The 16794-nt window shown below is 38.7% G+C and overlaps 1 protein-coding gene across 3 annotated transcripts in view; it reads left to right on the forward strand.

Moving 5' to 3' along the window:
- The window catches only part of atp1a3b (ATPase Na+/K+ transporting subunit alpha 3b), a 50752-nt gene extending 40108 nt beyond the window's left edge, over window positions 1–10644 (forward strand). For all 3 annotated transcript variants that reach the window (XM_020940589.2, XM_055164282.1, XM_055164283.1), the window contains 9 exons: window positions 327–477; window positions 1903–2071; window positions 3024–3178; window positions 4495–4618; window positions 6080–6225; window positions 6443–6573; window positions 6657–6758; window positions 8394–8485; window positions 8569–10644. In XM_020940589.2, coding sequence (XP_020796248.1) covers window positions 327–477; window positions 1903–2071; window positions 3024–3178; window positions 4495–4618; window positions 6080–6225; window positions 6443–6573; window positions 6657–6758; window positions 8394–8485; window positions 8569–8597 — 1099 coding nt within the window. In that variant the 3' untranslated portion in view covers window positions 8598–10644. The remainder of the gene's footprint in view (window positions 1–326; window positions 478–1902; window positions 2072–3023; window positions 3179–4494; window positions 4619–6079; window positions 6226–6442; window positions 6574–6656; window positions 6759–8393; window positions 8486–8568) is intronic.
- Window positions 10645–16794: the final 6150 nt, after the last annotated feature.

Genomic DNA, 16794 nt, shown 5'->3' on the forward strand with positions numbered 1-16794 from the left:
AGACTTTAACGGGAAGAAAAACGTTAATGTGTTGTACTCACAAAAATACAGCCTTAGAAAAAAATGTACTTTATAAAGACTAAACAAGGTGTACTGAAGCAGCTATTATGCATTTTACTATTAACGAGCTATTAATATGTGGTCCGTAATCTAAAATATTACCTCTATTTATTTATTTATTTTTATTTAAAGGAAGTATTTCACTGCTGTTTGGTTTCACTAATGGTAAAAGTGTCGTGTTCTCGAGCTGTAACACTAAAATAACACAAATTCTGAAATAAGTTCCCTAATGCGCCGTACCGTAATCGGTTTTATTTTGTTTTCAGAGACGCCAAAGCCTGTGTGATCCACGGCACGGACCTGAAGGAGCTTTCGCAGGACCAAATGGACGACATCCTGAGGAACCACACGGAGATTGTTTTTGCCAGAACTTCTCCACAGCAGAAGCTCATCATCGTGGAAGGATGCCAGAGACAGGTACGGTACACTGATACTGACTGACAGCTCTGAACGTGACTGCTGTTACGCACGCTCACCAGCAGAGGGCACTATTTATCCAGTTTAGACACATATCCACGCCTCATATCAGATAAGGTTTAGGAAAAAAAAAAAGATCAAATTATTTTTAAACAGTATTTGTGCACTACCAAAAATGCTGCTGTTTTACACTAAAGTACAACTTATTTTATTTATTTATTTTTTTGTAGTTTTTATTTTTTTAGTTTTTGTAGTTTTATGCAGTCTTGATTTTTATTTATTTATTTATTTTTTCTAATAATATAATTTTCTTAGCCTCCTTCTTACCCCAGATAATTTAAATGTTTACTATACGCCTTTTCTATCGGGGCGTCCAAAACCTACATATCTCCATGGAAATCTTATTGCTCTGCTATGAATGTCCCACAGTATGGCATTAACCTTATCTATCCTGCATTTAGGTTTATTTGTATAGCACAGTTCGTACGCAACTTAATTCAAAGTGCTTTACGGAATAAGAAATACATTAAAATTACAATAAATTAAAACTAATCAAAACATAAATAATCATCATAAAATTAAGAGAGTGAGACATTAAATTAGAGAGAAGAATGCAGAATGAAAAATGAAAACCTTTCCTTACAGAACTGTTTTGAGCCTGGATTTCAACAGAGTCAAAGTAAAGTTCTGTCTCACATCTTCAGGAAAACTAGTCCAGGTTTAAGCTGCATGAATGTGAAACGCTGACTTTATCCAAATACAGATGTTTATTTACTGCTCAAATGTACCTTCACATTGTATATATTTACCACAGATCTGATTCTAACTCGACTTGGTGCCATCGCCTGCTTGTTGCCGTGGAGACAGAAAAGTTACACAGTGCACTTTTAACCTAATTTACAGACAAGTCAAATATTCTCAGTCCAATGAATTAGGTTTGAAATAAGACCTTTTTATCTCATGTAAATATATTTCTGTAGAATATCGTTTTAAATGAGTCTGTCAAATGCTTTTCTCCATGAAGATGTTATTGCTTTGTCTGGAATGTTTCACAGTATGGCATTAAAGCTTTCCATCTTCATGGAACCCAAACCTGGCCAAGTTACAGGTCAGATCTGTGGTGAAGCGACCCCACTCACAGTCAGAATCATGTCTTTCTCGGTATTTTTGAGCTATAAAACCACTTGTAATTGAATAAATGTAAAGTAGAGCTGTTTAATGTCACACTGTGGAACATTCCAGGCAGAGCAGTGATATCTCCATAGCAACAAGCAGGTGATGGACCCCCAAAAAGTTACATAGTGCACCTTTAATATAATTTTCTTGCCGTGTTATGCTGTCTTGATCTATATGAAGCATCTTTGAGTGTCAAGAAAATCTCTACACAAGCGTTATGTCTTGTTATTATTATTATTATGTTTTCAGGGAGCCATCGTAGCTGTGACCGGGGACGGTGTGAACGACTCTCCCGCTCTGAAAAAGGCTGATATCGGCGTTGCCATGGGGATCTCGGGCTCAGACGTGTCTAAACAGGCGGCGGACATGATCTTACTGGATGACAACTTCGCCTCTATTGTGACTGGAGTGGAGGAAGGTGAGAGAAGACAAAGAAAAGAAATCTACAATAATCAAGTTATTCTGACAGTTTGAAATTGAAATTACGGATAATAACAATGACCTGAGCCATTATGATTTATGGATTATGTGTTATGTGTTGTAATATTTGCTTATTCAGAGTGGTATTTTGAGTGATTGTGTCTTGCATTTGAGTTCTGATGGCTCCAAAAACGTATTTTCACCTACCCCCATCACTGCCTATAGAGTTATGTGCCTCCTTGAGATCGATTATACAAAAAAAAAAAAAAAAAAAAGAAATTGCATAGACATTTTCAAATAAATAAATACATTTATAACAAAAAATGTGAAATACCTCTATGAACTTTTGTAACTTTTCTGGTGGAGAATCAAATGTTTTTCTCCACAGAGATGTTATTGCTTTGTCTGGAATGCTTCACAGTATGGCATTAAACATTTCTATCTTCATGGAGATGAAAACCAGGCGGAGTTACAAGCCAGATCTGTGGAGAGGCGACACCGCTCACAGTCAAAATGTCGTTTTTTCTAGGTGTTTTTGAGCTATAAAACCGCCTGTATTTGAATAAATGTAAAGTAGAGCTGTTTAATGTCACACTGTGGAACATTCAAGGCAGAGCAATGGTATCTCCATGGAAACAAGCAGGTGACGGGCCAAAAAGTTACATAGAGCACCTTTAATATTTGAGAAGAAGTGCATTAGATGGAAGTTTACTACAATTACAATTACTATAACTACCTTGAATTAAAATAATAAATAATATAAAATGATCACTATTGGAACAAAAGCGCAAATACGTTTCTTTCTATTGATAAAAAATTACATCCACAACTGTAAAATTAAAATTATTAAGTCAATTACAGACACAAAACCTGATGTTCAGCTGATTATAATCGCTATAATCTGTTCAGAGACACTTGTTAAACCCGTATTTCTTTCCTTGTTTCTTCAGGGCGTCTGATCTTTGATAACCTGAAGAAGTCCATCGCCTACACTCTCACCAGTAACATCCCCGAGATCACTCCCTTTTTGTTCTTCATCATCGTCAACATCCCTCTGCCTCTGGGAACCATCACCATCCTGTGTATCGACCTGGGCACGGACATGGTAAAACAGCTCAGATAAACGCCTGATTTAAGCCCTCGTCTGGTCTACACTGACAGGGTTCATACACACACCATTTTGTATTCTTTTTTTTTTTGGAATCTAGTTTAAATTGTATTCAAACAAAGCTCTTAAATTTTTAGGCCCCCTTTCTGGTCTATAATGACGACAGGGTTCATACAACTTACAAAAAATTAAATTCAAGCACTTTTCATTAAGGTTGCAGTGACTAATCGGATTACTAGTGATTAATCGATTATTGAACGGTTTAATTTAATGATCAGTAATCGTAATTTGGAAGAATCTGGAGAACCTGAATGAATATAACACGTCACAATGGAAAAGAAGTGACAGTATTTTAATATCTGTAAAGAGATATTGACGTAATCTGGCCTGAATTGGATTAAAAATAAACATTTGACAAGCCAATAAATAATATTAATTAAAATAAATAAATATAATAAAAATAATGAATGAATGAATAAATAAATAAATAAATAAAATAGGACCGTTGTGATGGTGATTAACAATTGAAAACAAAGTAATATGTCTTTTGAAAGGGGGAAGTCCTCTAAAAGTTCAGGTAACCAATGAATAGTTTAATCTGAACCAAAGTACTTAGTAGTATATAAGTATATTTTTGATTTCCTCCAAATAAATTGCAAGTTAATTTTTAAAAAGTTTTAATAAAATGAAAAAAGGTGAAAAAAAAACAAACATCATTTGGAATGTGTACAGAGACATATTTACTAGGGATGTAACAATAACTGAAAAATCGTGATATTGTATTCGTCAAAAGTCTCACAATAATATCGTGGGCCGTCACAATATATCGAAAAACAAGTTTATTTGCTTAAATACATGGTTTTATAGTAGCAACAGCTTATAAACATCGGAAACTACATATCCCATGATTCATTTCAGTGCAGACAACATGAAGAGATATGTTTTTTACTTGAATTCTTGGGATTATGATGGAAATAATTCACTCCAAAATCTTGTCAAGGTGTTTTAAAAGCAGAAACGTATCCCATCTACAGTTATATCAGCCTCTTCAAAATATCGCAATAAATATCGTACTGTGAGATTCGGATATCGTTACATCCCTCATATTTACCCACTGTAGACCAGCAAAGACGCAAAGTAGTTCCTCTGTCTCAAATAATCTTCACTGTTTTAACGTTTTACCCGCTTAGAATCACCAAACTTCAATCAAGTAACACAGAAATTTCTCAAATTATTTCACACACTGATACAAACCCGCGCAGAATATACAAAGGTGTGAGAATCCAAAAGTTCACAGTGGTTTTGTCCCTCAGGTCCCTGCCATCTCCTTGGCCTACGAGGCGGCAGAGAGCGACATCATGAAGAGGCAGCCCAGGAACCCCTTCAGGGACAAGTTGGTGAACGAGAGGCTCATCAGCATTGCCTACGGACAAATCGGTGCGTTCAAGTTACACGAGAACGTTACGGTAAATCTGAGCTGTGGGATGTATTTGGTGCGGTGGTGAGATAAACTTTCAAGAAAACAAAACTCATTCATAGATTTTAGGACTTTAACTGTAACTTTTCTTTTTGGAGGGATACACCACCTACTTGTCTCCATGGAGATGTTATTGCCTTGCCTGGAATGTTCCACAGTATGCCCTTCATTTATACAGTAGATCACTATGGATATAAGGAGATGATGACACTACTAGCTTAAGGTACAAGTCAGATCTGTGGAGAGGCAATCTCGATCTCAGACTACGTTTACACTGAAACGAATCACCGTATCGGAAACGATCTACGTCCAGACACGTCGTTTCTGTGTCCGCAAACCTTCCCTCTCTATACAGTTTTGAGCATATTTATTTACGTTTTACAGAAAAGAAACTTAAAACCGCATGGCTAATTTGCATAAACTGAGCGCTCAAAAACCAGCTCGCTATTGTGTGTTGATGTGGTTCAGCTTCTGTGGGACTAAAGGACACGACTCAGTGGAATATGAGTGTTCTTTCTGTGACAGAGGGGTGTTCTGCTGATGGTGAGTCTGTTCTGTGCTTCTGTCGTGTTAGAGATGGTTCATGTTAAACTTTTCAGAGATTATACGTCCGCAGGTCGTACAAACAGACCGTATAAATGAATGGACATATATTCTAGCCTCGTGTTTTGGCGGTGAATTACTTCGCAACGCACAGACCTACATCAGCGTATCACTATTTTCAAGCGTCCACACAGTGTCGGATTCGTACTCAGATGAATTCGTGGGAGCCGGCAGCACCAGATAGTTCCGTTTCTGGAGCAGTTTTCAATCAGATTAGTGTGGACGAACACTGCATCCACAACGAAAATGACTCGAATACTAGTGTGGATGAGGCCTCAGATTTCTTTTAGCAGTAGAAACATCTGTTGTTGAATAAAGGATAAGTTTAAAGCCATACTGTGGAAAATAACAATAGTAATAACTAGGGGTGTTACAATAACCGAAATATCGTGATATCGTATCGTCAAAAGTCTCAGTAATATCGTGGGCCATCACAATATATCGAATCAAAAGTTCCTTTGCTTAAATTAAACGTTATGGTGAAGCAATAGCTAAAAAAACAGAGGGAACTACATAGACCATGATCCTTTGCTCCGTTTTGGCTCAAACTACATGAAGAAATAACAGTTGTAAGCACTTTTAAGTCTTAGTTCTTTGATTTAAGTCTTTTTAAGGCATTTTAAAATGAAAAAGCAGCATATTCACAACAAAATATCGGAATAAATACCGCAAATACTGTCAGATTTGGATATCGTTACATCCCTGGTAATAACATCTCCATGGACACAAGCAGATGGTTTTCTTCATCAGAAAAGGTACATGATGCACTTTAAAGGTGTATTGAACTGAATGTATGTTTTTGTTTTTGTTGTGCACAGGGATGATCCAGGCTCTGGGTGGGTTCTTCACATATTTTGTCATCCTGGCGGAGAACGGTTTCCTGCCCTCTCAGTTAGTGGGCATCAGACTGAACTGGGACGACCGCGCATGCAATGATTTAGAAGACAGCTACGGACAGCAGTGGGTAAGGATCTTATACAGACTTTAGAGATGTGAATGAATGAGTAAAGAGAGATGTTAGAGAAGCTAAAAGTTGTAGATGTTGGAAGAGGTTTACTTCAACACAAACATTAGTCAATAAAAAGTGAAAGCATTGTGTCAGAAAACAAAAATAATAAATGAATAAAAACACATCTCTTTTTGTCTTATCTTTATCTAAAAAATCTGCATTTCTCCCTCAGACTTATGAACAGAGGAAGATCGTGGAGTTCACCTGTCACACGGCGTTCTTCGTCAGTATCGTGGTGGTGCAGTGGGCCGACGTCATCATCTGTAAGACCAGACGTAACTCTGTGTTCCAGCAGGGCATGAAGTGAGTCACACCTTCACTCTTTAACACAAGATCAGACTGTCGCAATCAAACCAAAATCAATTCAACGTGTTTTTGTTTCCCAGGAACAAGATCCTGATCTTCGGCCTGTTCGAGGAGACAGCTCTGGCTGCGTTCCTGTCCTACTGCCCCGGGATGGACGTGGCCCTCAGGATGTACCCTCTCAAGTGAGTCTCGTTTATATGAAAAAAAACAAAACATACTGTAGCATCTTACGGTAATGAATAGACGAATAGTTTACAAGATACTGCTTTATTACGAGAACTGAATTGGTGACTGTCGCCCAAAACCATGCCAGTACAATCAGGTTAACAGTCCAGTAGGTCCCGCTTAAAACTCGGACCGCGTTGCTCTTCAGAATAAAAAAAACTCCTCTAAACCCGTCTTCTTAACCCAAGTTCAGCCCCCTCCAACATTTGTCCAGTCACCTAGGCCAGGAACTTAACATAACACATAAAATAACAGTTATAAAAACAAGAACAAGGTTTTAACAAGTACGTTATTGCAGGTTGCTGCAGTACGTTGTTCTTGTGTTCTTGTGTGGGGCTGTGGAGCCAGTTACAGCATGACAGTCTGTCAAATAAAAGCTAACATCAAAAATATAAATAATTTCAGATAAAAAACAGGAACTTATAAAATATCTACAGGCATTTACTTTATTTTTTATTTTTTGTTAAATACCCAAACATTAAATCTATAAATATTTTTTTGGGGCAGATGAATGAAAATAATGACACCTTTGTGTTGGAAATACTGAACCAATTCCTTCGTGTGGTATTGGTAAAAATTAGGGGTTATGGTGCAGCAATAGCTAAAAGAAGACAGAGGGAACTACATAGACCATGATCCTTTGCTCCATTTCAGTGCAGACTACATGAAGAAATAACAGTTCTAAGCACTTTTAAGTCCCCTCGATTAAGTCTTGTCAACAGTCAACTTGTATTAACAGTTTTAGCTGTTTAGCCTGCACAAAATATCGTGATAAATATCGTACAGTGAGATGTATATCGTGAAAATATCGTACGGAGAGATTTGGATATTGTTACATCCCTAATCGTGAGCCTCCCTGCCATATCATGAGCTTTCCCACAATATCTCAATAAATATCGCACCGTGAGGTTCATACCATGACAATATCATATCGTGAATTTTGGATATCGTTACTCCCCAAGTGAAAAGTAATAGTATAAGTATCTTTTTAGTACATGGCAGACCTGGGCACAGCTCCAGGGCCACATACGGTCCTTTGGTTGACTCTGACCGGCCCGATTAAGCTCATTTGGAATTATAAAATGAACATATTTTATCACTGTACCTCATACATGGACTAAAGCTGCATTAGTTTTATTTTAGAGGTGTTTTTTGTAAAGCAACCTCACTCTTTCATAACATTTACTTTTACCAGCGCATAAAACAATGCCATTTCCTGCTTTTTATGAAGAAATACAATGGATATTATGCAGACCTGAGTTAAGCATTTTGGCCTGGCCCTACATAATATTTTTTGTTTCTCATGTGGTCCCATGGAAAAAAATAATTGCTCACCTCTGGTACACGGTATGAGTGATCCGTTTGTCAAAATATAATTGCATTTTTCAATCATAAAAAAAACTATTAGTGAAAACAGTTGCAAAACGGTTTAACTTGGTTCCAGTTTTGTAACTACAGAGATATTAACCATAAACCTAGTCAAAATATTTGTATTTGGACAGTTAAAACACTGCCTTGAGACTCAATTTTAAACTATGGGTTTTGGCGTAGAAAGAAATTTTGATTAACCTGTTGTTTTTTTCTCTCCACAGACCAACGTGGTGGTTCTGCGCATTCCCATACAGCTTCCTCATCTTTGTTTATGATGAAATCCGAAAACTGCTCATTCGCCGCAACCCTGGAGGTCAGTATCCGCTGTCTAACTCTGCGAAATTCCCAAACTCTGTCGCATTTGTCTAATCCATGTCACTGTGTCTCCCTCTGCAGGTTGGGTGGAGCGGGAGACGTACTATTGATGGAAATGCCCCGTTTTACGCTCCCAAAACCTTCCTCCTCGTTCCTTAAGCCATTTCATCTCAGCAAGATCTCATTTTCGGACACCCCTTATAAGGACTACGACGCTTTTACGCAATTTTCATCACAACTGCCCAAAGATTCAAACTGCAAAAAGTCCTTTACAACTTTCTACATGGCCCCTCCCCCCCTTCCTCTTCCCCTTCCTTCCTTCTCTCTTTTCCTCTTCTGTCTTACCCTTCATCTTCTATAATACTCTTTGCATGTGTACATAAAACAATATATATTTACCAAGAGGCAGCTGCATAACGTGTAAGTTTGACTGAGCTAAGGAAACAAAGAGAGGGTCATATGCTCTGCAACGAGACCCCCCCGAAGCCCCACCCCCTCTCACCCGATCGCCCGAAAACCCCGATCACCTTCCTCCCATAGCCATCTTTTATCGTCCGGATCGAACTTTCACTCGGACCGACCGCACACACACGTACACGAGAAACACTGCCCGGAAAATCAAACCATCGACTTGAGTTAAAATCGCTTTGAATTCTGAATTTAAACTTGATTTGAGAAATTTGGACAAGATTAACATTTTTTATTTATGTATTTCTGATTTGTTTCGATGTGTTTTTTCTCTGTGGGTGAAGTCATATTTTTATGACTTGCGTGAAAAATTGCAACACCGCTGACGAAAATACGCTGAAATCGAAAAGTAACCGAAACGAAATGACTGTTCTGGATTCTCAAGCCGTTTTAACTCCTTCGTTTTTGCCGTGTTCGTCCCTCCATCCGTCGGAAACCACAGTATTATTTGTTCAGATGTGTTCTGGGGGCGGGGTTTAATCATTTTCATCTTCTTTAAAGGAGGGGCACGAGTGTGTGTGAGCGCTGCTTTAAACCGCGTAGGCCCGACAAAGCACACCCAACATGGCGTACCATCCCACAATGTACAAAAACGAACCATCTAGTCTCGGTTAAAATGGCTCAGAATAATCGAGTAATCGTGAGAAAAACGTTTAAGATCACGATTTATGTTTTGACGATGCAGAAGTATGGTTAAAAACATGAAAATTTTAAAGAAACGCTGCAAAAAGAGAGAATAAAATGACAAATAATACAAACTTGCAACGTAATTTTCCATATAAAATCAAATTTAACTTTTTTGCTTTGAGTGAATTTTAAAGAAAAAAAATTTAGATTAAAATTAGAATTAATACAAACTTGGAGCGTAATGTTCCGTATAAGAACAAATTTAACCTTTTTGCTTTGAGTGAACCTATATACAAGTATAATTTAGCGCATTTCTGATAAATTTTCAAAATAAACTTAAGATATTTTTATGAAGGCAAGCCAAAAACATATTAATATTGTAATTTTCATGAGATTTTCATACACAATTGGCTGTTAATTTGACTTAAAGAATTAAAAAAGGTCAAATTATCATTGCTCTACCAACTAAATTAAACGTCTCCGTAAAAATCTGCTGGAATAATTCTGAGTTTAAGCCGTTTTAAATCGATCTAGATGTTGTTTCTTTGCAGTGCAGCCGCCTTCTCCTCTTCTCCTCTCTCTCTCTCTCTTCCACTCCTTTCCTGCCCCGTTTGTGTGCTGTGTGAACCGTCCTCGATAATACTTAAACAAACCATTCTTTCTGTGTGCTCTAGAAAATATATAATTCAGTAATATGAACTTTAAACGACTACAATCACATCTTCATGAAATGACAATGCAATGCAAGACAAGTACTGTATTTGTTCGGTTTCCAGTCACTTTCGCTTCTCAATAAAAGCAGGGTTGAAGCTTTCAGGTTCTGTGTGCTTGGTTCTGGTGTCGCAGTGTGCCGTGGTGAGTCAGTGGGGCTGTGCGTGCATGTGTGTGGGAGACCGGTGAGCGGCCAGTAATCTCAGGCTATAAAGTTTAGGGCGGATTCAAGATGGCTAAACCAATGGGAAACGAATATAAGAGAATAAAACGAGACCACGCATCAAGTAGAGCAAGTGTGTCAAACTAATGAAATCGACTCAATAAAACATCTAGAACATTTAATACAAACCGTCTCTCTGTGTGTTTATTTCTGAATGTCTCGGTCTGTTGTCAACATGTGAGGTTATCGACGGGTTTCAGAATTATGAAAAGTTATTATCCGAAACTAAATATGTTGGAAATACTGTATCAGTTCCTTTGTGTGGTATTAGTGAAGTAAAAGTAATAGTATAAGTATCTTTTAGTACATGGCAGACGTGGGTACAGCTCCAGGGTTGGCCCATTTAAGCTCATTTGGAATTACAAAATAAGCATATTTTATAATTTTACCTCATGCATGGACTAAAGCTGCATTACTTTTATTTTAGAGGTGTTTTTTTATGACCCTGACTTTTTCATAACATAAACTTTTACCAGTGCGTCAAAACAACTGCTTTTCATAAAGAAATTCAATTCATATTATGCAGAATTGAATTAAGCTTTTGGCCTTGACCCTCCATAATATTTTGTTTCTCATGTGGCCCCATGGAAAAAATAATTGCCCGTCCCTGGTAGATGGTATGAGTGATCTGTTTGTCAAAATATAATTACATTTTTCAATTCATATTCATATTCATACTATATAAAAATCATATTTAAAGTGGCTAAAAAGTTATTTAGAGAACCGGAAAGAGTTTGTGAAACTGGGGGAACACAGCTCTTCACTGTCTCTGTCCTGCCACAAGGGTCTGTGTTAGGACCTAAATTATTTATTTTATACATTAATGATCTTTGCAAAGTGTTTACATTGTTTAAAGCAACTCCGCGACCCGGCCCCAGATAAGAGGAAGAAAATAGATGGATGGATTAATAACTGTGGTGTTCTGACACATCTTAACATTTAAACAAATAAACTAATGATTTTCTGACTTATTACCATGAAAACAAATAAACTGTCACCTACACACTTTATTTACTGAAAATAGTCACGTTTTTACACAGCACTTTTCCACTTTGATGAGACTCAAAACACTTTACATTAAGGAACGACTCATTCACACACACTCTCATACAGAAGAAAGGCGGGATAAGTGCCCTGCCTGAGGACACAACAACAGTATTGATCTGTAGGAGGTGGAATTGCGTCGTTAAACATCAGTGCCAGAGTGGTCAGGTTATGTCGAGAGCGGGAATCAAACCACCAACCTTCGGATCAGAGGATAAACACGAACACCAACTGAGCCACTGTCACCCAAAATATATTATTATATATTATTTTTTTTATTTAAATGATACTGTGTGTCAATATGTGGTGTAAAACTCTGAAACAATCTGGATAAACATGTCAAGCAACACCAACATATCCATAAATTCAAGTTTTTCTATAAACATATGGTCTGGTCACAGTATAAAGAGAGTTGGTCATAATATTAGAACAAAACTTCCTTCTGTAGTGCTGATTTATGTTTGTGTTTTCTTACCATTGCTAGTTTGTTCCGTCCATTAAATTATTTGTATCTTGTATACTACCAAACTAAAACAGGTACTCATTATCCGAACTTGTAAAAAGTTTATATAGTTTAATGCAAAATGTCTGAAAAATGCAAAAAGAAAGCTCATCGTGTTCGATTAAAAGAGTGGGAGTTGGATTAATTAAGTTTTCTTCTTCCCACTCCTTTCTGGGCAAATTTTATGTTGTGTTTATTTTCATTTCTATTATAATTTCATCTATATTACAAGTTCCATTGTATAAGAATGTAAATCTTTAAAATAAATACATAAAAATAAATAAATAAATACTCATTTGACATTATGATTCGTCACATTTTGAGACAGATGCGCGTGTTACTGCACTAAATGTTACTGTTTATTTTGTACGATCATAAACGATAAACTGTGTGCTTACTTCAACATTATTATTAGTTAGGACGACCATAAACAAAAATATATTTCTGCCTGTATCTATAAGTGAGTTATGGATATGTGTATAAACATTTATGTTGAGTATTTGCACTGGATATCCTTGCGTATGTATGTATGTATGTATGTATGTATGTATGTATGTATGTATGTATGTATATTTATGCAATACATACAACAGGCAAGCTCTCCAAAGGTGTTAAAAAAAAAGAAAAAAAAGTATGAACTGCATGTTTACCAGGTCCCAAATATCTTCATGTACATATCCCTGTTTTTGATGTTGTTGTTGAATTTTGTTGTACTTTGCTCAAACAAATAAAATTAATGAATGAATGAATAAAAGTATAATTAGAATGAAGTGTCAATTACTTGAGTAAACAGTGCTGGGTGTAACTGAATAACTATTATAAATATCCATCCATCCATCCATTTTCGTCCGCTTATCCGGGGCCGGGTCGGGGGGCAGCAGTCTAAGCAGGGACTCCCAGACTTCCTTCACCCCAGACACATCCTCCAGCTCCTCCGAGGCGTTCCCAGGCCAGCCGAGAGACATAGTCCCTCCAGCGTGTCCTGGGTCTTCCCCGGGGCCTCCTCCCGGCGGGACATGCCCGGAACACCTCCCGAGGGAGGCGCCCAGGAGGCATCCGGAACAGATGCCCGAGCCACCTCAACTGCTCCTCTCGACGTGGAGGAGCAGCGGCTCTACTCCGAGCTCCTCCCGTGTGACTGAGCTCCTCACCCTGTCTCTAAGGGAGCGCCCAGCCACCCTGCGGAGGAAACCCATTTCAAGCGCTTGTATCTGCAATCTCATCCTTTCGGTCACTACCCAGAGCTCATGACCATACCACCTATGGTATTATAAATATTTGTAATTAAATACTTGTAATTAAATACTTGTATAGAGTTACTAACAAAATACTTACAATTACACTACTGCTTGAGAAGACAGTGTAATCTTCCTTTGCAAACATAGATTTAAAGTGAGAGGGCCCATATTTTAAAATTCACAAAACTTTCCGACGCAAGTCAATAGAAATTATTTGTAAATCACAAAATAAAGGGGGATTTGAGCATTACTGAACATTAATGAGGATATTTTATTATCGACTGAGTGAACGAACAGAGAAAAAAAAAAGCAAATGTGTTTAAAATTATGCTTTTGATGTTTTGTATTTGTTGTTTGGTGTTGCTCTATGTTTTTGTGTTTTGTTTTTATGTTGATTATTGTATTTTGCTATTGTATGCTATATTTTGTTGTCTTTAATAAACAAACAACAACAACAAAAAACAGGAATTAAACCAGCAATAAAAGGATCCATAAGTCGCCTATTTGGACATTAAACATAGCCCATTTCTTTTTTTTTTTTTTTTCCAACATTCAATTGGAACAAAATAGTCAGTAAAATAATTACAAAAAGATTCGAAATGATAGACAACATGCGTCAGAGCTTTATATTGCAGACCTACATACAAAAATACAATAAAAAAAAAAAAAAAAATTTAAATCTCTCTCTTTGGGAAAAAATTAAATACAGGCATTTATTATATTATTATTATTATTATTATTATTTATTTTTTTATTATTTATTATTTATTATTATTATTATTATTATTTATTATTATTATTATTATTTTTATTTTCTTTTTTTTCAAATTTTTATAGTTTGGAGAGACTAAAATGTATTTGAAATATACTGAACAGGCCATGGCTCAGGTTTGTGAATCCAGAGCTTACACCTGCCGTCCACGTGACTCTCTCTGCACAAAACACAAACTAAACTTTTGCAGAGCAGCTCCTCCTCTTCATCAGTGAATGTCAGATCCGGCATCTTCGGCTCGTACGCGCCCGGGCCCACACGCCGACGTCACGAGGTGTCCGCAGGGCCGACAAACCCGCTCACACACACCCCTCGCACAGTCCTCGCTCGTGGCTCTAATTTCCCTTGTGTCTCTGCAGCGTGGTCTCTCTGCAGTGCGACTCCCTCCTCCTCCTCCTCCTCCTCCTCCTCCTCCTCTTCCTCGCTCTCCCCCATCGCCACCCTGCGTATAATAGAATATCGATCGGTGCCTCTGCCGCAGTGTGTCTGTGGACCGGCGAGGGCCCTCCAAGGTCATTGCCATGGCAACGGGAGCACGGGGTCCTCCGGCTGCGCTGTCACGGAGCAGGGGTCGCCGGGGTCACGCCAAAAAAAAAAAAAAAAAAAAAAAGGGGGGGACAGGAGGAGAGGAGAGGAGAGAGGGGGGAGGAGCCACAAGGGTCTGACCTGGACTGGACCACAGAGTATTTAAACCCAAACAGAATAACAAGGTAATGCACAGACTATAAACCAGGACTAAACCAGGACTAAATCAAAACTAGCCCAGGACTAAACCAGGACTAAACCTGGACTAAACCCAGGACTAAACCTGGACTAAACCTGGACTAAACCAGGACTAAACCATGACTAAACCAGGACTAAACCAGGACTAAAACCCAGGACTAAACCAGGACTAAACCTGGACTAAACCAGGACTAAACCAGGACTAAACCCAGGACTAAACCAGGACTAACCCAGGACTAAACCAGGACTAAACCATGACTAAACCCAGGACTAAACCAGGACTAAACCCAGGACTAAACCTGGACTAAACCATGACTAAACCCAGGACTAAACCCAGGACTAAACCCAGGACTAAACCCAGGACTAAACCCAGGACTAAACCTGGACTAAACCCATGACTAAACCCAGGACTAAACCCAGGACTAAACCAGGACTAAACCCAGGACTAAACCCAGGACTAAACCCAGGACTAAACCAGGACTAAACCAGGACTAAACCCAGGACTAAACCAGGACTAAACCAGGACTAAACCCAGGACTAAACCCAGGACTAAACCAGGACTAAACCCAGGACTAAACCCAGGACTAAACCTGGACTACACCTGGAATAAACCAGGACTAAACCATGACTAAACCAGGTCTAAACCAGGACTGGACTGGACTAAACTGGACCAGGACTGATTATTATAACCATCCACTGATCTCAAACGTTTTTGTAAAATAAACTGATCTAAATGTTATAAAAAAAAAAAAAAAAAAAAGACTATTTCAAACTATGACCAAGAAATAGTGAGTGATGAGGGCCACTAAACAGAGAAACCTGCAAAGCAAAGACACGAGCACAACAAAAAGTACAAAAACAGTATCTGTGTGTCATAAGCGTGTGGATGTGCATGTACGTTCCTTCGCGGGCAGGTGTGTGCATGTATGTCCGTGTGTGCATGTATGTCCGTGTGTGCATGTATGTCCGTGTGTGCATGTATGTCCGTGTGTGCATGTATGCAAATGTACATGTATATGAGGGAGGGGGAGCGTTCAGATCAGGAGGTGTTTTGCTTGAGGGGTTGGCCGGCCTGGTTGCTGGACGGGTGGACACTTGCAGGGCCCTGAGGGTGTCCCCAACATTCCGGCATGGAGGCCCGTGGGCGTGGCTCGGCCTGCTCCGACTCGAGTGGGGATCCGAGGCAAAGCTCCATTACAGACTTAAAAGGGATAGTTCAGAATTTTGGACATAGGGCCTCATTTCCTAGTTTGCCAGAGTACTGTAGATGTGTGAAGACATGTTTTGAAATATTCCATCCAGTCCTTGTATTCGCAGAGGTCGCTGGTGTTAGACTAGTGCATGTCAATGGCCATAGTTATCCTGCCACTAAAAACAGTCTTACCCACTCCACAAAACACCTGAAACAAATCTATTATTACACCAGACTGTCCATGTAAACGTCTGTGTTGATAGAATCATTTTAGTAAGTAAGTAAAACCAACCTTGTATTGCATGAATCGTCGCATGTTGAGGGACTATTTTCTCAGCAGCAGCGGAATTTTACTCTGCTCTAGTTAGTTTAGATGATATGAACATGGCCACATCTGGAACCTTCTTCATCATGTGCTCTATGGCTGCGTTCAGACTGCAGGGCTTAACGCTCAATTCTGATTTTTTTGTGAAATCCGATGTTTTTGCGAGGTCGTTCACATTTCCAATTAAATGTGACTTGTATGTGACTCCAGTGTGAACATTAAACGGCCCGAAAGTGTCCAGCATGCACACTGGAGACACGACGACGTCAACCGCAGCGAGCGTGCTCTGTGTTTATGGAAGTTGTCCAAACATGGACGCGAGCATTGAAGCACCTGGTGATTTTAAAGTTCCTCTCGTACCGGAGCCAGAACATGAACAACTTACTTGTTTTAAGGAGGAGATTGAGAAGGAGAAGGACGAGGTTTTTGGCCGTGGTGTTTTGTGGGACAGCGGCAGCGACGTCCGTTGAAAGGAACGTGTG

This window comes from Boleophthalmus pectinirostris, unplaced genomic scaffold, assembly GCF_026225935.1.
Source record: "Boleophthalmus pectinirostris isolate CB_2022bp ecotype Guang Dong unplaced genomic scaffold, ASM2622593v1 HiC_scaffold_6, whole genome shotgun sequence".
NCBI classification, from domain to species: Eukaryota; Metazoa; Chordata; class Actinopteri; order Gobiiformes; family Gobiidae; genus Boleophthalmus; species Boleophthalmus pectinirostris.